This window comes from Haliotis asinina, chromosome 4 (genome assembly GCF_037392515.1).
Source record: "Haliotis asinina isolate JCU_RB_2024 chromosome 4, JCU_Hal_asi_v2, whole genome shotgun sequence".
In the NCBI taxonomy this organism is placed as follows: domain Eukaryota; kingdom Metazoa; phylum Mollusca; class Gastropoda; order Lepetellida; family Haliotidae; genus Haliotis; species Haliotis asinina.
In genome coordinates, this window is record NC_090283.1 from 23,996,602 (window position 1) to 24,018,430 (window position 21,829).

Here is a 21,829-nt window from a genome sequence, read left to right on the forward strand (position 1 = left end):
CTGCATTCGAATTGTATTCTAAACATTCTAAATACATTCGAGAAACAATAGAAAAGACATGCCACCTGCAAATTCTGTCAGGATGTCTCGAATGCGCCTTTAATGAGTCTGATGGTATCTCGATTACTGGTTGAATATGCTTCAAATGTATTGGAATATCTCGACTGAAGTTGGAATACACCTGGAATACACCTCTAATACACTTGTAATACTGTCAGAACGTCCCGAATGCTCTTCAAATGACCCCTGACGTCATCAGAACGTGTCCGAATCGCACAATAAACGTGCCCACCTGTCTCTGAAACGACTGATTGCATTTGAGAGTCGCATGCTTATAACGCTCGAAAAAATGTTTATTTTGACAATTCCTTTCGAATGCTGTTCGAAGTTTGGAAATATTTTTTCTGACTGATTCTCCGTGATTCCTGTTAATTCGAAATAAGTGCATGTGAAGGAAGCTTTAAATTCACATCATTTCTGACCTATGCCCGCACACCACCATATCCACAACATACAGAGGGATCCACTCAGTCTGCACACCGCAACCGATGGAATGACAAATCTGTCCTCAGCTCAAGGCTTGAATTAGCTTCTCCCTCATTTAACGTTGCCAGACACGACCACGTCAATCATTCATTATTGTTCAACTCCGAAATTCACCGCACGTATTCCAGCCATAGATGAAATTATCAGTAAATAATCTCGTCAGGACAAGACCATCGAGTGATCAACAGCATTAACGCTTGCGCAGCTCGGATACGATGACACTCAAAGGCATACAGGTTGTTCAGCTTGACCTGAACTACTCTACATATGCGTGACTCCACAAGGGCTTGTATTGCTGAAAATAAAACATCCTGGGTTCAACAAGCCTACACTGAAGTTGTATTGCTGAAAATAAAACATCCTGGGATGTTTTATTTTCAGCAATACAAGCCCCTGTGCATGACCCGGGAGGTCAAATGGCACAAACGGCTGGTCGAGTTAACTTCATTAAATAGGTGAGTTCGCTGCCTAAAAGTCCGAATAGGAAACACTAAACCATCTGTAGCTAATTGTTCAAAGACAGTTAGGACGTTGCTGACGATTGCTAGATACTTGAATGTCAAACAGCGATCTTGTCTTGGCTGTTCGGATATATTGACAATCACCTGACAGTGGCTCACCCCTCCACGATAATAAATCCAACTAATTGCGGCACGGTCACGCAATGCATTAGCGTTCACTGGATGAGGTCAAACTGAACAAACTAGCTGTAGCTACCGTTATAAAAACCCCGGGCTTACGTATAATTGTTCCTAAAACGATTGGGCAAGGCCTCAACAGTTTTCCAATGTATCGGACTTGCACGAAGTAATTGGCTTGCTATAATCAACGTAGTCGCCGATCCTATTAATCGCCCCTTTACAAGCATGCTGAAGATCAATTCTCAGCAGGTTCTTCACGGTTCTATCAATAGGTCCAGAGTAAGTGTGACCGTTGTCTTTGAACTTCTGTTCCCAAATGCGCAGATCAATGATCATGTTTTTATCAATGGATTGTCTGGTCCAGACTCGATTATTTACAGACCGCCGCCATATAGCTGAAATATTGCTGAGTGCGGCTTAAAACTGAACTCACTCACCAACTCACTCAGTGATATTTCCTCCACTATCTGCTGATAGTAGACTGTCACAAACTATGTGCGCTGATTTCCGACAGTTTCCAGAATGACTCAAAACCGTAGACGCTCGGCCGGTGCACTTGCCGGTTATACACAAGCAATCAATCATGCCAGCGAACCTGACCACCAGGTCCCGTCTCATAAGCATGGGTTGCTGAAGGTCAGTTTTAACCTGGGTCTTCACGGGTTTGAGAGAGCTTTACACCGCTTCAGCAATATTCCGACAATGTCACGGTGGGAACACCAGAATTGGGCTTCACTCAATGTAAAGCGGTCACCGGGTTCGATCCCCACATGGATACAGTATTTAAAGTCCACGCCTGGTGTCCCCGAAGTATGTTGACAAAATGAAATCAAACCAAGATCTCTGCAAAAACGTTCCAAATATTACATGGTAGATATGTGAACTCTCCCCCTCTAGCATACGGACGAATCTACTGTGGTTTTGCCAACATGGAGCCCTGAAGAAATCGAGAATCGATATGGGTGTTCCAGTGTTGGTACTTGGGATTTTGTTTCAGGGGAACAACCAACACGTGCAACCACAGTGGTTGAGTGAAAGAGTGAGTATGGCTTTAGGTCGCTTTCAGGAATATTCCAACAATACCACGGCGGGGAACGCCGGGAAAGGGCTTTGCACACTGCACCCATGTGAGGAATCGAACCCGGATCTTCAGCGTGACGAGCAGACACCTTAACATCAACATCAGGTCAGATCCTCGTTTCACAAAGCAATCGTAGCGCTAGCGTGATCGTAACTCCCATACTTTAACATAAACTTACGACAGCCGTAGCGCAAATACTTTAAGATAGACTTGCGACAGTCGTTGTGCAAAGGTGATCGTAACGCCAATACATTAACATAGACTTACGAAAGTCCTAGTGCTAGGAACGCTTTACGAACCGGGCCGCGTGTTTCTAGGTTTATACAGCCCGTGGGTAAGGTTATTTACCAAAGCGGGTATTCCTGGGTTCGATTCACAACATAACACTACACTGTGAAGCCCATTATTATGTCCACTGCTGTTACCAGAAGCTTGCTAACAGTGTCGTCATACACGACCCACTACCCCACCGTAGTAATTTTGAGTGGGGATGGTTCCATGTCGCTTTTAGCAATACATGTATTCCAGAAATATCACGGCGGGGAACACCAGAAAATGGGCTCTCTTTCAAATTGGTGTATATGGTGGGTTGCAATATCTATGTCACATTACTTGCGACATGTTAACAACTAACCTCGACCTGACGTTTGCACTTTCAGCATACCAAGAGTTGTCTCACAGTATGACCCGTGAAGGTCCAGGGTAGAATAGGCCTTCAGCAACTCATGCTTGCCATATTAGGTATCTCCGCTTGTCGTAAGAGGCGACTAACGGGATTGGATAGTCATTCTCGTTGACTTTGTTGACACATGGCATCGGTTCCCCATTGCGCAGAACGATGCTCATGCTGTTGATCACTGGATTGTCTTGTCCAGATTCGATTATTTACAGACTGCAGCCATATAACTGGTATATTGTTCAGTGTTTCGTAAAATTAAACTCACTCACTCACTCTTTCCGAGTATGATGAATCCTGAAATCATTGGACGAATGAAGCTGAAACTTCCCCTAGATTCCCACCAATGAGGACAGGCTGGAAGGTTCGAATCCAGTTTTACCACCATGTTACAGTACAGATACCGGACACCAGGCAGGATAACAAGTACTGTCTTTTGTATCACCAGTGTCTTTTGTCGCTCTGGCACGACACGCTCGGAATCGAACCACCGAATTTCCAAACACACACTGTACTGTATCCATTAGGCCACGCAGATGGTCCTTTCAGAGAAAACCAACTGTATGACCTATAAGATAGTAAATCTGTAAATAATCGAGTCTGGACCAGGTAATCCAGTGATCAACAGCATCGATCTACACAGCTGTGATTCGGGCAAACATGTCAGCGAACCTGACCGTCCGATCCTGTTTGTCGTCTCGTACGACAGGCTTGGTTGCTGAAGACCAATTGTAACCCGGATTTTCATGGGTCCACGAGGTATCTTCCCATTTAACAGACCTTCCAAAACACAGCAACCCATGCTTGTCATAAAAGGCGACTATGCTTATCGTATGAGGCGACCAGTGGGATCGGGTGGTCAGGCTAGCTGACTTTGTTGACACACGTCATCGGTTCCCATTTGCGCAGATCAATGTGCATGATGTTGATCATCGGATTGTCTGGTCCAGACTCGACTTTTTACAGACCGCTGTCATAAAGCTGGCATATTGCTGAGTGCGGCGTAAAGAAAACTCACTGTCTCACTCTGAGCGTGTCTGATCACAGTATATGGACTCTCCTATGCCGACTTCACCTAATCCTGAGTAATCAACCAGACATGGCACACCCACATCACTTAATTAATTTTCCATTTCTAAGGCCAAATTTAAAAAAGTGAAATGTTTCTCGAGCATCGGCGCGTCATATGTATTTGTGTGTAACAACTTTTTATTGCCGTTTAAAAAAATAATTTTAACTTGGCCGCGCTTCGATCATCCATTTGTCCACTATGAGAATGAGTGTCTGTAAGAACGAGTGTGGCTGAGTCTACAACTCATTAACACGTGCCAAACAAGATGTATTTCTGAGGGAAAAAATAAAATGTCTGTTCCTCCTCAAAATTCAAAAATAAAGTCCTACCGCCGTCATCTCTTAAGAAAAAAATGTGCCCGAGAAACATTTATATTTTTATGCAGCCTAACGTGTACAATTAAGTGAAGCGATTACGTTAGGTCGTCTTGCTGACCTTAGTTAGGTGTACACCTCAGCAAATGAAATATAACATTATTCATTCCTCCACTACACGTCCTGTTTCTACATGATTCGTTGATTTGCGTCACTACCAGAAACATTCTAGCTGGGTGAAGTCGGTTTTTGATGCCAGTGAGAACCAGATAACCCGTGATTGATATTAATAACAATCTTTCACACCGTCGCTTTACTTGGACAACCAATCAACTTAAGTTGTTATAATGCATAAATTCGCAAAATCTGTTACGTAAACCATGCGGCATCTAAACACAATGATACGTCTTCAACCAATGGCACAATCCTTTTAAATCAATAATGAAGCTCTAAACCAGTAGGGCAGAGATTTGTATATTACATAACGTCTTACACAAAAGTTACCGTCTTTCACTGTTTTATTTAAACTATTTTATATATTGAGTCGTTTGCACACTGAACTTAATTATCAATCTTCATAAATTTGAAGCTTGTCAGAATATGTTTCACTGATTTTTAAAATCCATTCGGGAGGCACACGCCAATTTGTTAACATGTACAATTATTTTATCATGGCGGTCAGATAAATACGTCATAAACGCCGTATCGGGTGATACTGTTCATAAAGATGCGTACACCAGACCGAATTACCCTCGAGTGAATCATGCAACTTATAATATAGCATGCGGTGTTTCCGCAACCAATGGTGCAACCCTTTCATAACAATGATGAGAAAGGTCATTAGGGCAAAATTTTTTATAACACCAAAAAAATCGCAACTCTGTTTTTTTGTCAGGTTTCAAAACAGAAGACATAAACATGAACACTTGCTTCTATGAGATATTATATTTTCGAAATTTGCGTTTCTTTTGCTGTTCAGTATATATCATGCGGCATCTTATACCAATAACTCTCCCGTAGTCTAACAACAGTCATCATACAGCCATTGTCCACGGAATTCATTAGATTTATTCTTCTCTCAAGTCCGTACAATAAAAGATATGTTGGTTTCCAAAACGAAGATGGTGTTTTTTTTTAAAAAAAAAATAATGAGAATGCTGCTGCATAGTAAGTTGATTGGTGTCTCATAATTGGAGAGACATGCGATGTTCAGTGTGATGTAGCTGGCCTCGCCCTCTGAAGCCCAAGTAAGTCGCGCTCACAATATTCCCGTCGATTCTGAACTTCCCGTGAACATCTATCTGCAAGGGAAAGATACACGAGAGGATTATTGGATATTCTTATTAAGGACTCGTATCAACTGCTGTATCTCTGCAGACAGACCAAAGACACGACGAATATTATTTTTTAAATTTGTTTCATAAATTCAGTTATTCTGTTCCATTTTATGCATTCAGAGTTGTCCGAAGAAATAATTGAACGGCCCCATTTGTAACTGTGAAAGGTCAGTTAGCAAAAATGTATGTAAGGAAAACAAGAAAAACAAGAAAAGAGGTTATTTGGGAGTACGGTTTTCCAGCTTCAAAAGTCGGAAGTCGGAAATCTGAGTGAAGATTCTTACGGTCCAGTTAAGGTAATCATTCAATGTTTTTTTTTTACTTATTTAAGAACTATTCCGATAGCTGTAAACTTACCATGCGGATAATTGCGATATAACAATTAAACATTCACACTTTCAGTTATCACAGACTGAAAAATCTCTTTGAAAATTTAGTTCATCCAACATATAAAACAAACACAAGCTTTTACTTCCACTTGACACCCTGCAATATCACCATTTCCACGTGACACCCTGCAATATTGTTATGTCCTCCTTTCACCCTGCAATATTATCATTTCCACGTCACATCCTGCAATATTGGCATTTCTACGTGACACCCCATAATATTATCATTTCCACGTGGTGCCCTGCAACATGATCATTTCCACGTGACACCTTGCAATGATGTCATTTCCACGTGACACCCTGCGGTAGTCATTTCCACGTGACACCTTGCAATTCATAGATAGTATTTCCATCCTTTTTGCCACAAATATTATTTAGCGGTAAAAACGTACCTGATTGTCTTCAAATGTTACATGTTAAAGATGGCGATGAGACAGGTGATGAGTACAGTGAAGCTGGTCACCAGTGCAGGGGCACCTGAACAATCACAGAAGTGAATATTTAGGTTCAGTAGTGAGTTTAATCTTGCTCCGCACTCAACACTCAGCAATTAGCAATATTCTACATGTGTCAACCAAGAAAGCGAGCCTGACCACCCGATCACGTTAGTCGCCTCTTACGACAAGCATAGTTGCCTCTTATGACAAGCATGGGTTGCTGAAGGCCTATTCTACCCGGGACCTTCACAGGTCTTTAGGTTCATTAGATATCAGATATCGTTCATCGGCTTTTACAGCACGTGTCAATTTATAGTTTACAATATATGGATGAACAACTTCTTTGCTACAGTGAGGGCGACATTTCGGTGTAGGTTGTATCATCGTTATTAAGCAATTTCACCCATGTATTGTCGTGCTTTCTTATCGATCCAACTTCTAAATGACTCTAAAAGAAATTGAATAGAAGCACAAGTAAAGTCAGGCAGCTGCAGGCGGCACCTTTCTTTAAAACTGCAATGTTTTCAGGTACAATATCTGTTAAGTTAATACGATGCATTTCTTTTAGATTGTCATGTTGTTCACGTCACAAACGCAAAGAGAAACAGAGGCGCACGTAAAATCAGGTAAAGTTATGGGACACCTTCCTTTTAGATTGTCCTGTTATAAGGTACAAAAAGTAAAAGAGAATTCGCAATGAAACAGAGTCACAAACAAAATCAGATAAGGTGATGCGTTACCTTCCTACCAGAGTGTCATGTTATAACGTCGGAGTGAGAAACAAATATCACATGAGTCACGTTGGAATGACATTAGGACAAACATTGCTAACTTGCTTTCTCATCGACAGTCACGATGAACTAAAACTGGAAACAGGTGGGAGTCGAAAAACACACATGCATACAGACAGACAGACACACAGACAGACAGACAGACAGACAGACACACATACAAACATATTATTTATGTTTCACATATAAAAGTGCAGATATATACATATAATATGGATAAAATGAACCACCCGTTAAGGATTAGGAGAGACTATTATATATAAGTGACAGATATGATAAAAGCAACAATATGGAATTAGCCGTATCAAAAATGTTTTCCTTTTTGAAGTATATAAAAGCAGGTTTTGTCTGTAAAATAAACAAAAGTAGATTTTGTCTATGTAAAATAAACACCTTCTTTAAAAAGTAAAACAATTTTTTCATTATCTCATAAGTCATTGATAAACTCTATGAACCAACTCATGAAGACGTGACAAGATTCAATTTAAACGTGTTCTCAAAATAGGACCTAAACGCAGTACACGTTATCAACGGAAGTCTATCACAGCCTCGTTCCTTCATTGAAAAATTTCTTATCACAAAAGAGAAAGACAGTGTTAAGAAATGTGGAAAAATGTTGAAAGGAAAACCATTCCGTATTGTGGAATATTTCAGAGAGATCAGTGACCATAGAAAGAATGTGTTGATGCGTGTGGTGGGGGAGGCTAGGAAAAACTTGAAGAAGGCTGTGATTGTGGTAGACAAGCTGCATGTTGAAATGCCTTTCAGTCCCCCTCTCCTTGGGAGTTCCCCATGGACCAAGTTACCCCTTACAGAGCCTCACGTAGAAAGACGTCGGTGGACAGAAGCATGAGTCTGTCAGTACAACATAACTTACACTTAACTCCCTCTGTGTGTTCTCTACAAGAACAATATGGCACTCACTCACTCCAAACTTCCAACAGTAATTTGCAAATACCCCAGTTTTCAGTAAAGACATACTTACACTAAATATAATCAATACCTGGTCAATATTGTTACATATGCAAAAATACAAACAATACATCAACGTCTCATATTTGCAATGGCCCTCATGTCTATCTTAGAAACAGTGATGTCAATATTGCAGACCAAACTAATGTGGTATGTCTGGACGGTGTTGATATCATTTATGATAAAATTGGTGAGGTTGATAAAATTATAAATATTGATGCTGTTGAAACTTATGATGATGACAAAATGAAACAGATCAGCAGAAGTCTAAATGATGACGTTTCTGAACTTGATGACAAAATGACAAACATCAACAGAAGTGCAAATATTGATGGTTCTAAAGTTGATGACGAAATGAATCATACAAACAGAAGTGTAAATGATGATGTTTCGAAAATTGATGACAAAATGAAACATATCAACAGAAGTCTAAATGACGAGGTTTCTGAACTTGATGACAAACTGAAACATATCAACAGAAGAGTAAATGACGATGTTGCTGAAATTGATGACAAAATGAATCATATCAACAGAAGTGTGAATGGCGATGTTTCTGAAATTGATAACAAAATGAAACATGTCAACAGAAGTGTAAATAATGATGCTTGTGAACGTGATGACAAAATGAATCATACCACCAAAAGGGTAAATGATGATGTTTCTGAAGTTGAAGACAAAATGAATCATACCACCAAAAGGGTAAATGATGATGTTTCTGAAGTTGAAGACAAAATGAATCATACCAACAGAAGTGCAAATAATGGTGTTTCTAAAGTTGATGACAAAATGAATCATATCAACAGAAGGGTGAATGATGATGTTTCTGAAATTGATGACAAAATGAATCATATCAACAGAAGGGTAAATGATGATGTTTCTGAACTTGACGACAAAATGAATCATACCAACGGAAGTGTTAATAACGATGTTTCTGAACTTGATGACAAAATGAAACACATCAGGAATAATCCTGAGTACGACACAAAACGAATGGCGAGGTCTTTTGTATATGCTATAATCCTGTGATACTGGGTTTGAATCCAGGTTCTGTCCCAGTCATAACCGTCGTTTCGAGTAAAGTGATAACGTATCACTTATGGCTTTTCTCACTTCCTCACTCACTCACTCACTCACTCACTCACTCACTCACTCACTCTCTCCATATGTACATACCTCCACATAAGTTTAACAGCTCCGTGTGTGTGCATGCAATCTTTTGTTCACCTGCAATTACAAAATAGAAACCATTCAAAACTCTCACATACCGACGTTAAATTTATCGACAAATTTAGAATATTGGAAACTCATGAAAACGTGGCGTTATGAAATAATAAAAATCTTCCACGGGTGACAGAGGAGGAAAAAGGGGTCAGGGCAGGTCAGAATGCTGTTGCATTTATATATTTATGTCGATTTATAATTTTAAGTGAAAAATCTGAATATAGTTATCTGCTGAAGATAAGGGACAGGGTGTGTGGACGGAATGAGCAGGTTAATGTAAGGAACAGATGGGCGGAGGTGACAGGGTACGGGGGCAGAAAGAGGGAGCAGGCCACGGGGACAGAGAGAGAGAACATGGAGGGGACAGAGAGAGGGGCATGGTATGGGGACAGAGAGATCGGGTGGGTTACGGAAACAGAGTGAGGGTGCAGGGCACGGGGCAGAAAGGGGGCAGAGTACGGGGACTGTGAGTGGGTGCAGGGTACGGGGACAGAGAGAGGGTGCAGCTATGGGCACAGAGAGAGGGGCGAGGTATGGGGACAGAGAGAGGGTGCAGCTATGGGCACAGAGAGAGGACAGGGTACGGAGACAGAGAGAGAGGGGAGGGTAAGGGGACAGAGAGAGTGGGTGGGGTAGGAGACAGAGAGAGAAAGGGTAGGGTAGGGTAGGGACAGAGAGGTGTGTGTGTGGGGGGGGGTTACGGGAACAGAGTGAAGGGTTGGGGTACGGGGACAGAGAGAGGGTGCAGAGAGGGGGAGGGGGGGGAGAGGGGGCAGGGTATGACACTAGGAAGGGACGTGGTATAGGGACAGAGTGGGGGATGGGGAAAGAGGACAAAGTGGGGGTACGGGGTACGGGGACACAGAGAGAGAGGGGGCAGGGAAGAGGGACAAAGAGAGGATCGGGGTATGGGAACAGATAGAGGGGACGGGGTACGAGGACAGAGAGATGGGACGGGGTACGAGGGCAGATAGAGAGAGGACAGGGTATGAGGACAGAGAGAGGGTACGGGGTACGGGGACAGGATGAGGAGACAAAGTAAGGAGACGAAATGGGAGGACACAGTTGAGGGACTGCATGGGGACGGAGTAAGGGAAGATACAACGAGGCGTTACTCATAAGACTTACTGAGTTTTTTGTCATATTCAGCTTCACACCCTGAAGGAAACCCATCCAGTTCGACACACCCCTTCATGGCTTGGAAGGATCTAGAGAAGACAGGACATTTCCCTAATACTTCTCAATGATTACGTCATAAAATGTTCAGTGATACATATCAAATGAAACAGTAAAGTGTTATAACGCAAGTGATGTTTTATTGTTTAACACCGCACCCAGCAATATCCCAGCTGTATTGGAGCGGGATGTATAAAACAGCGTCTGCACCAGACAGTCACCAGACAATCTACCGTGATAATGTAAACCACATTAGCATGTCTGACCATCTAATCCTGTCGGTCGCCTCGTATGACGTGCATGGATTGATGAAAACCAATTCTAACCGGGATCTTCACTGGACCCGTTGATTAAGAGTCTAAAGTGACACTTTCATTGTACTGTTAGGAGAGCTATACAATGGTGACCCATCGCGTATTTTCAAGGAGTAAATGAATTACGTTTTACGCCGCACGCACTCAAAGTATAGTGGCTATATGGCGGCGGTATGCAAATAATCGCGTCTGCACCAGTCAATCCAGTTATCAACAACATGCTCATCGACCTACACGAGCCTGATTACTGCATCCCATTAGCTGTCCTGACCATCTTATGGTTTACAGAGCTAAACCATTACACGGGTATGCATCAAAAGATACAAACATCATTAACAGTTTCATTCATTACCTGAAATGCAGACAGTACATAAACAGTGTGATCTGGATTTGACGCTGCATTTAGCAATATTCCAGCACTATCACGGCGGGCCACGCACCAGAAATGGGCATCACATATTGTATCCATGTGGGGAGTCGAACCTGGGTCTCCACGTGACGAACGAACGCTTTAACCACTAGGCTACCACCCACCGCCCCCTTACGACATGTACTGGATCTTCACGGGTCTATATTTGAAGTCGTTTCCGCATTCTCGGTGACCATGCATTTTTTGCGCCAATTAATCAGTTAGAAATTAATTTTTAAATGATTCTAAATGAACTTGTTGTGAAAGTACAAGGGCGTCGTATATACCTGGAAAAGAACTATACTAAATAGCAAAAGAAACGCAGTTTTCGAAAAATGAAATCTCATAAAAGCAAACGTTCATGTTTATATCTTTAAAGAAAAATTGCAGACTTGTGTTACTTTAAAATAATAAATAAATAATAATGGTTATTTGATATGCGCTATAATCTACACACTAGACTGTTACTTAGTCTGAATATACATAAAAATTTGAAAGTAACAAACTAACCCATATAAATTGAAAAGGAGCCCCAGGGCCAGAGCCACAGAGATTCAGAACCTGAGGAAATCTAGACTTGCTTAATTTAGTACTGCAGAGAGGGTTTGGAAGACATGAACATAATGTGGACCAGGGGCTGTGAGACTGGCTATCTGCACACTAATGCATGCTCAAAGCGCAGGAGGGGGGTGGGGGGAGGGAGGCAGAGAGTCAGTTATGTAGGAGAAACGACAAGTCTTTATCTTGGACTTGAAAGCTGTCAGACAGTCAGAGTCTGTGAATTCCATTCTTTTGCTGTTCAGAACAGTTAATTTACACGAAGGTGTAACCCTTCGTAAATTTAATGATACACTGTTGTTTATATGTGTATTCAGTTCTTTACACATCTTCAGTTTTGCCAGTAACATGGCATCGCTTGACGGCCTAGTGGTCCGAAAACCTAGCATCAAGATCATGCTTTGTGACCTTTGTGACCTTTCGTGAAAAGCGTGAGTGATTATTTTGCAATTTCTTTCAGATATGGACCGACTTTGATAAGGTCTGAAGGGTCTAAACCAAACTCCCGTTGAGCAAACACAGACATTTTGTTGGCTGTTGAAAAGTGAAATGGATTGGGCACAAGTCATCCAACTTAGGATCGCCCTCCCCCAGAATTTACACACAGCTAGCGGGGTACCCTAATGGTTAAAGCGGTCGCTCGTCACACTGAAGATCCGGGTTTGATTCCCAACATGGATACAATTAGACTCACGCTTAGTCTAATTTTGATGGTAACAAACTAACCCATATACATTGAAAAAGGGCCCAAGGGAGACCAGAGACTAAGAACATCAGCATTGGGGCTACACGTGCCGGGGTTATCACCATGTAGAACAAACACAACCAATAACAACAACATGCATTTCAGATCATACGAACCTGACGAAATCTAGACTTAATTCATTTAAGGCTTTAGCATTGCAGAGAGTGCTTTGCAGTAGGGGAAAATTTGGTTCAGGGTCTGTGAAACTCATTCCTGGTGTCCGATTGTGTGATATTGCTGATATATTGCTGAAAGCGGCGTAAAACCATAGTCACTCACATTTCGTGTAATATAACGATAGGTCAGATTGGATTTAAACTTATCTTACAACAGTATATCAGGAACATTGCGTCTCCGCTTAATATCAGGGGCAAGGCTGAAGTCCTGCAGGTACTAGACATCTGCCTTGTTGGTGGCACGTTTGAGGCGAACAAGCATGTTCCCAGCACATTCGAACCAGGAATCAAATATTTCTGGCGTGGTCATGGTACGCAACTTTGCCGGTAGGCTAAATGCGCCTTGTCCCCCACCTCAGCCCATCCCTGTTAAGGAGGGTCACTATCTCCGCTAGGCTATCCCAACACACTATTCAATCCATCAACTTACGTGCAGCTATCCTTGAAAATGTCTGTGGGACAGCTATAGTTGCCACCATCGAGAAGTTTCTGACGTTTGCTAAGGTTAAGTAAATTGGCGGTAGAAAATGTCGCCACGCACGTTCCGAGCTTAATCTTCGATAAAGTTCCACATCCTGCATCAACGGCACCAACTGAAACAAACAAAATACCTTTGACGCCATCAATCAATGTTACATCTACATATGACCAAAGGCGGGGAGTAGTCCAGTTGTTCAAGCGTTCACACTGAAGACCCGGGTTCGATTCGCCTCATGGATACAATGTGTGAAGCTCATTTCTAGTGACCCCCTCCTTGACATTAGGTGTTAACTCAACTTACTCACTTATTAATAATATCATCTCTGTGCTGAAAAGGAGCCATTGCAAAAAAAAACCCCGCAAAACAATTGTCATAGACTAAATCATTTCAACAAGTTTCCTTAAAACTTCATTTATTCAAACGATCTATTTGTTTCAGTTTAAGTCCAAAGTGCACCGAAATTCTATCCCCTTTGTCTGTGTAATGTATTCAGCAAACATTCGGTGTATCCCGTCTTATCATAAACCCCCCTCCGGGCAGGACCCTTAATTCTCAAACGCTATCAATACATGTCAATTAACACCTCCTTAAGTCGCCTAATCTTACGTGTGTACATGTGCATGGGCCAGTGACCTTGCACAATGTGGCGTAATGACTCTGTATAAAAACCTGACCGATATGGTCAGTCGAGAGACCATCCAGTGAGACCATCCAGAGAGACCAACTAGTCGAGAGACCATCCAGCGAGACCAACCCACAAGGCCAACCATGGAGACTAGATCATCGACAGAAGCGGACGGATTGTGCGTCTAGTCTGGGTGTCGGCCAAGGCCGTCGCCCCACCTACGACTATGTCGACGATGAAGAATCGCCGTCGGACTTCTGAATGTGTGTAAGTGACAGAGCGGGTCTCCACATCGGGATCATTGGCCACTCAGTCCCGATGTGCGTTCTGTCACATGTTTACCACTGTATTTACCATTTTGACCATCCTTCGACCAAACAGTAATAAAACATGGCTGCTGCTGTCTTCATCTCTAACACCGACTCATGTCCTCCCTGTTTCTTATCCACCATCCTAAACTACCACCCGAGAGCGACGACCACGACGGACGCTCTTGGACACAATCATATGTCGTGTTGTGTGAGAATGCATGCCAGGCAGGAGAAGTCTGTCTAGACGCTATGTGGCGGAACGCTGTCCACTACCTGCATGTCGCTTGGCAACAGATGCAAACTTCTGATAAAGTTTCCAGTCCTTGTTGATTATACTTTGGCTGACAGTTATCTGACATATGCTTGACGTCTTTGTCCACTGGTACAAATTCCTGTGCTACCCTGACATTCAACAATTCCGTCACGATACATCCAAACACAGGTTCACAAGCACGCCTCGCACATTACTGCATGCGAAATCCAGAAGAAGTTATCCAGTAAATATTCATAGGAAATTTCAAACAGAATCTTATTCCTCAGGAAAAGAGCAGTATGATATTCTTTTATATTACCAAATAAAGGGGAACAGGAGGTATAGCGATTGTAAATGTACAATAATAACTAATATTTTATATGCTAGGATATTTATATAGCGCAGATATCCAGGCATTTAGTACACTCGCAAGGCGCTGGTATTTTCCGCTCAGTCATTGGACATCTGTCTCAACGGCACAGCATATTATCAATCTCAACTCCCTTAGGACTATACAACTATTACAGCCACTAGGCACATAGAATTATTGCGGCTTTCTTATCCTTACGAGGTACCCATTCACAGCTGGGTGGACTGGGACGCATGTTCACAGAACATTACCCAAGTTTACTACACTTTGCTGACTCCATTTCTAGGTTATTATTTTCGGGGTACGGGGTTGTGTAGTACACACTTGGGGTCATGACAACACTGAAAGTGGAGACACCAAGGTTTCTTCCCCCGGACCCAGACTGGCTTGATCCCGTCACGAGACTACAAGCTCGCTGGGTCACTAGCCACCTCGCCCACCATGCTCTCTCTCCCTCGTCACACCTGTAACATCGTCGTGACTACCCTCGCTTGTCAACATGCGCCAGTCTCTGTTTAACTACCAACGATGTTAAACAAATGCCGTTACGTTTATGTTCCGTGACTCCTCCATGGTCCATCAACATGCGCCAGTCTCTGTTTAACTACCAGCGATGTTAAACAACTGCCGTTACGTTTATGTTCCGTGACTCCTCCATGGTCCATCAACATGGGCCACCCCATGAATATGGCAGTTGTGGTAAACAGCCGCTGTATACATAAGTCCTTTGTGATAAACAAAGGCACATTAATGACTGGCCAGCAAGAGCTGTTGGTAATCAAGACCATATTACATCCAGCCATAAAAACTGACCTGGGCCCACTTGCACAAAGCGATCTTAGCACTACAACGATTGTAACTCCCATCCTCCAGTATAGGCTTAAGACAGTCGTAGCGTTCAAATCGCTTTGTGCAAGTGGGCCCAGGAGAATATATAAGTGAAGATGGCCAGGCCTAAAGACACGTCGTCGTCAGCTGCGAAGTTAGAAGGAGCTCAGAACAAACAAGCAGAAGCAACTAATCCTCAAGAAGGCAGGTCACTGTGAGTCCGCTCACTGAGACTGTCCCCAGGCAGCTATGGACGGGAAAACTGGGAACACCGTCTCTGTTACCGTTCAGGTACAAAGAAAACATGATAGCGAACCAGGGGCAGTAGCCATGTCTACTCCCCAGATAGAGAGGAAGGGAATGACCGTGTCCACTCCCAAAGAGAGGCGCAGGGGGACGGTCGTGTCCGCCTCCCGTGGTGAGGATAAGGAAGAAACATTGTCCAGGATGACGGGCTGTCTGGGTCAGACATCGAGAGATATCCAAGATAAAGGCTCAACTACGGGATATTCTCGATGGGGTGGGAAAATAGTGTGACAAATGGGGGTTTACTATCTCACCCGAGAAAACAGTCGGAGTGGTTTTCAAGCGCAAGGGTTGCCTTGTAAGCAGCACACCCTGTCTAAAACTCAAGGGCAACTCACTCACTCCCACCAGTAGATTATTTACGCATTTGTTGCTCAACACTGAAAGATTGTTCCTCTCGCAACAATCAATATCATGACAAGTTCCTGTTCCGTCGAAACACAGAAGTGATATGATAATCTCTACGTACACGTTCCTCACTCTGCTGGCATTTCCCAGTGCCCTGATAAGCGCGGCTGCTCTGTGCGGTGTCCAGGTTAGCAACACCACTACTCGTTGTCATGTCGACCGTCGCAGTTACTCGATATCACAGAATGGTGACGGAGGCATCCCATTAAAAGTATAACGAACAGCAAAAGAAACACAATTTCGAAACAAAAATGAAATATCGTAAAACTTAACGTTCACATTTATGTCTTCTTTTTTTGAGAAAATCACAAAGAGCCTTTCTTTTGTTGCTCAGTATATTTTCGTCGGTTATGTCTTGTCTTTATGTCGCAATATTCACGCAATATCACCTCTGATATGGGTTCATGGGTTTCACACATTATACCCATTTGGGAGTCGAACGCCGGTCTTGGGGGTGACGGGTGAAAGCGCTACTCTGTAATAAAGCAATTTTGGACATGTGTCAACTCTTAATGCAGTTGATAAATACCTAGTTTTGACTATCCTCAGGAAAAGATGCAGTTTGGTATAAATAGAAATATAGCTGTAAAAATCATATGGACGGACTATATTAAAGTCAGTGATGAGTCAGTGTTCGCGACTCCGTCATACGTGAATGGTTTGAAAACTGATTCATTTGATGTTATACGTTCTACGCAGTGTTCCGTAAGCAAGTGTCCTCTTCAAGACCTGCTTCAGTTACCTCCTGAACATCTCCTTTAGTAACCTCCTGAAGATTTCCTTTAGTGATCACCTGAAGTCCTCCTTTAATGACTTCCTGAAGGCCTCCTTTAGTGACCCTCTTAGTCCTCCTTTAGTCCTGTTTTAGTGACTCCTGAATGCTTCCTTAGTGACTCCTTAAGACCTCCTTTAGTGATCTCCTGAAGTCCTGCTTTAATGACTCCTGAAGAGTCCATTCCGTGACCTCCTAAAGCTCGTTCGTGACTCCTGAAGATCTCCTTTGGTGACGCCTGAAGACCTCCTTTAGTGACTTCCTGAAGTCCTCCGTTCGTGAACATCCGTAGTTCTCCTTTAATTACTTCCTGAATGCCTCCTCTGGTTACTCCCGAAGAGCTAGACTTTTAGTGACTCGTGAAGACCTCCATCAGTCTCCTCTTGAAGATCTTTAGTGACTCCTGATGTCCTCCTTCAGTCTCCTCTTGAAGATCTTTAGTGACTCCTGATGACCTCCATCAGTCTCCTCTTGAAGATCTTTAGTGACTCCTGATGGCCTCCATCAGTCTCCTCTTGAAGATCGTTAGTGACTCCTGATGACATCCTTCAGTCTCCTCTTGAAGATCTTTAGTGACTCCTGATGGCCTCCTTCAGTCTCCTCTTGAAGATCTTTAGTGACTCCTGATGACATCCTTCAGTCTCCTCTTGAAGATCTTTAGTGACTCCTGATGACCTCCTTTAGTGACTCCCGAAGACCTCCTTAAAATTCGTTTACAGCGTTTGTCACCCGCAATTTAGGCACTAGGTTTAACACATGTATGTTCCTTCATGTCCATTAACATACTGGGAGAGGTGTTTCCATCGGTATATCGGGGATAAATAAAGAGTCATTTTCGCTTATTGTAAATTGAATCCTGAATATAATCATTGTTATTTCGAAGAGCTGTACCCGAACATTATTAATATAGCATTAACTGGCACACCAAGAATTTATATTGATATTTATGTTGTTTGATGAGTTTAAAGTCTCTCTGCATAAGACAAACCACATTTTATTGAAAGACAATGAATTGACCCCAGTCACGGGTATTTCTTTCACGCTAAATGCTCCATATATGTCCAGTGTCGGATTAAGGTTTAAGGTTTGTCAAACCTATGATATTAAAACATTTTCTCTGAGATGTTTTTTTTGAAAATTTCATATATGTCAAATATTTGTAGAAAGTAGTTGTCAACTTAACATGTTTTGCCAAACGTTTTATCTCATTTCATCTGCGTGACCACTGTGAATGGTACCAAACATGTAGATCAACATTCACAGAAACAAACACACAACAAAGATTGTACTTACTGTATAGTACCAAACAGACTAACGACGCACAAAGTACTTTCGTGGCTGACATTTTATCCTCAATGACTTGCTTTCCGAGCGTTTCCTCAATAAGTAACTCAGAGGGAAACCGCACAGCTTTATGTACTGACCGGTGTAACAGGGAAATGACCTCTATGACAAAAGGTAACCATGATAATACGTCTGCAGTGTATAAACGGTATCACGTATTTTATGTTTCATTAGTTCACCATCCACTTTATACATGAAGACAGCTAAAACAATAAAGTCTGTTTTGGTTGAATATAATCCATGGCTAAATACATTTCTCTATTTCATATCTTGCAGGATTTTCCTAGTCACATTTTTGCCGCCACACCGGCTGGTGTTCCAGAGATAACAGTGTGTCGCAACGATCGGTGTGTCCGAAAAGGTTAACACTGAAACGTGAATTATAGATAAATGTCGCATAGATACTGGGGAACACACGAAATGGGCTTCACACACTCCACCAACCCGAACGTTACCACGGGGCTAACTACCTCACTACCCCAACTCTTAGAGAGGGGGCCGTATGTTACCAAAATACAATGAGTAATACCTGCCTATTGGTGACTGATTATTACAATCCACAAAAGCAATCCACTTTAGATAGATCGACACAGTGATAGACAGCTGATGGATGGATACAAGCGTAAAATTGTACTTGGATAGGCAGTGAGACAGATGGTGGATACATTGATAGGTTTATATTTTGATAGATAATTAAAAAATTATGGATAGGCAATGAGTAGGCATTATATAGTTATATTCCCAAAATTAATGATTCAAAGATAGGGAGCCATACTTGTACAGTATATAGAAGTTCCACCCAGTTATCTTTCTGATTAACAAATCATGGAATAGGCGTGATGTTCCTACAAAAGTAGATATTCCCAAAAATCTTTTCGATTACAAAATCATGTTTGGTGCATCAAACAATATATAGACATGTCCTAATAAATATTGTGTTGATGAACGAAGCACGGGTAGGCCGTGATGTGCCTACAATATATAAATATTCTCCAATGAGATCATTGCGATTAATGAATCATAGACTGGGCGTGATGTCCCCACAATATATAGATACTCCCTTGGTGAATCATCCGTATTAACAAATCAGGGAAAATGGCGGATTTCCTCCAGCATGTGGACACTCCCCTATAAAACCGTTCGGAAGGTGGGCTCTCCGGGTTACTGGTTCACTCTGAAAAGACTCAATGAGTACACTAAGTGGTTGAGCCATGCTGTCCACCCCTATTTAATTAATGAGCTGACCCGGAGTAAGGAAACAATCAACACATATGTGAGAGATGAACAAATGCCACCCAAAGTGAGTTATGAAACACGATAAAAAAAAGTATACGTTAGGTGATAGGGGTCAGGATACACAAAGATTTCAGATTATCAGGGTTTCACTAGCCGGTATGGCTATAACCCACCTTTCAATATTTCAGCAATATCACCAGGAATAGGCTTCACACGATGTAACAATGTGGGGAATCGAACGCGGGTCTTTGGTGTAACGAGCGAGCGCTTTAACCACGAGGCTACCCCGCTGTCCCAGCAAATAGTGACCTTTGTTCACCTGACAAAGGCTTAGTTTTTAAAACTATGTCGTTTTGAGAAAAACAATTAAACCAACATAGATTGAAAAAGAACCCAAATAAAATTGGAGATTCAGACACTAGAGAAGTCTCCACCTGCTTTATTTAGGGTTTCAGGTTCAGGGACCGGGAGACAGACTAACTGTCCACCTACATACCAGAGGTCACATCTGGCCACAGTTACAAGAATCTGGATTTACTGGTTTGACTAGTTCATGTGACGTTTACCAATAACCTACTTGACACTCGTAGGTCAATACTGCTCACACGAAATGATAAACCTGATTCCTGTAAATAACTTTCTTCATAACTCATTGTACAAGTGAATGAATGAATTTAGTTTTAAGCCGCACTCAGCAATATTCCAGTTATGTGGCAGCGGTGTGGGCCCCACAATCCAGTGATCAGCATCGTGAACATCGAGCCCCGCGGTTACGATACGATGACACATGTCAACCAAGTCAGCTAGCCTGACCATCCGATCCCATTAGTCGCCTCTTACGACAAGCATGGGTTACTGAAGATCCGTCAAGGGCCCATCCTGCATGAATAATGACGGAGGCATTAGGTGCCATGTCCTGTTAAGAGGTATCACGTCCACCGTTGCGTGATACTGGAGGCAACACGTTGGCTTGAACCTGGATGCAGTAAAACTGGGTGTGGAGGTTGAGCACGTCGTAGATAGCGTCCCTGGCTTCTGAGGTATGTCGGATGACGGGATCATGTTTACTCTCATAAGCAAATGCCCGATGTCGATTATTCATGGGCAGCGATTGGACGAGATAAGATGTTACGATGGCTTTCATTGGTCCTTGGTAACCGGGGAAATACATAGTGGAACACTTTTGCTTGAAACAGTAAAGCTCGTCTCGTCAGTTTCATATCTGATAAGAACTGTGTTATAAATATATATGTCAGACCAGACACACTGAAAATGTCAGGAGGCGTATTGTCGCACTGTTTTCTGTACGAAAGCAGGCACAAAACTTCGACCTAAACCAACCAAAGCCCAACAATTCCACACCATTTGGCGCTTGTCGCGTGTTGAATTACGCAGTTAAGAGCGACCATTTTCAAGGTGAAAAAGAGTGACAGTATCATGTTGTTTCCCCTTTAATAAACGTTTTTTGGCACATTTTTCTCGAGACGACAATTCATTGCACGTGTTCGAGAGGAAGACGTTCCTGCATATCATGTTCGTTCTCAGTCGAGTCCGCTAAGCACAGCAGGATTTGGGAAAGAGTTGAAGCCATTATTGAAACAATTATTTTGATGTTGAAAATGGACAATTCAAACCTGTTGTGACATACTTAGTTTGACATGCATGGTTATGGACATCACTAACACCTGGTGTCACAGAATGTCAGTGGTCACGTCTTCCGGTTGTCATTGCTAGTTTGCAGTTTACGACCAATGAGTGAAGTTAGTGAGTGAGTTTAGTTTTACACCGCTCTCAGCAATATTCCAACTCTATGGCTGTGATCGTAAATAATCGTGTCGTCATTACGAGCGTGAGCATCAATCTATGAAATTGGGATACCGGGACATGTGTCAACCAAATCAGCGAGCCTGACCACCCGATCCCGTTAGTCGCCTCTTACGACAAGCATGGATTACAGAAGACCAATTCTATCCCGGATCTTCGAATTCATTCGTCATGATCAGTGGAATATGTTTAGCTGCAGAATAAAACCTGGCTATC

At 42.4% G+C, this 21,829-nt stretch overlaps 1 protein-coding gene across 1 annotated transcript; it reads right to left on the reverse strand.

Annotated features, from left to right (window-relative positions):
- Positions 1-4,830: 4,830 nt before the first annotated feature.
- On the reverse strand, positions 4,831-18,591 carry LOC137281405 (uncharacterized). The gene is made up of 6 exons (XM_067812609.1): positions 18,503-18,591; positions 13,286-13,448; positions 10,606-10,685; positions 9,430-9,480; positions 6,449-6,533; positions 4,831-5,631 (listed from the first exon to the last, which is right to left on the reverse strand). Exons 1-5 carry the CDS (start codon positions 18,552-18,554, stop codon positions 6,466-6,468), a joined length of 414 nt encoding a protein of 137 aa, XP_067668710.1. The 5' UTR covers positions 18,555-18,591; the 3' UTR covers positions 4,831-5,631; positions 6,449-6,465.
- Positions 18,592-21,829: the final 3,238 nt, after the last annotated feature.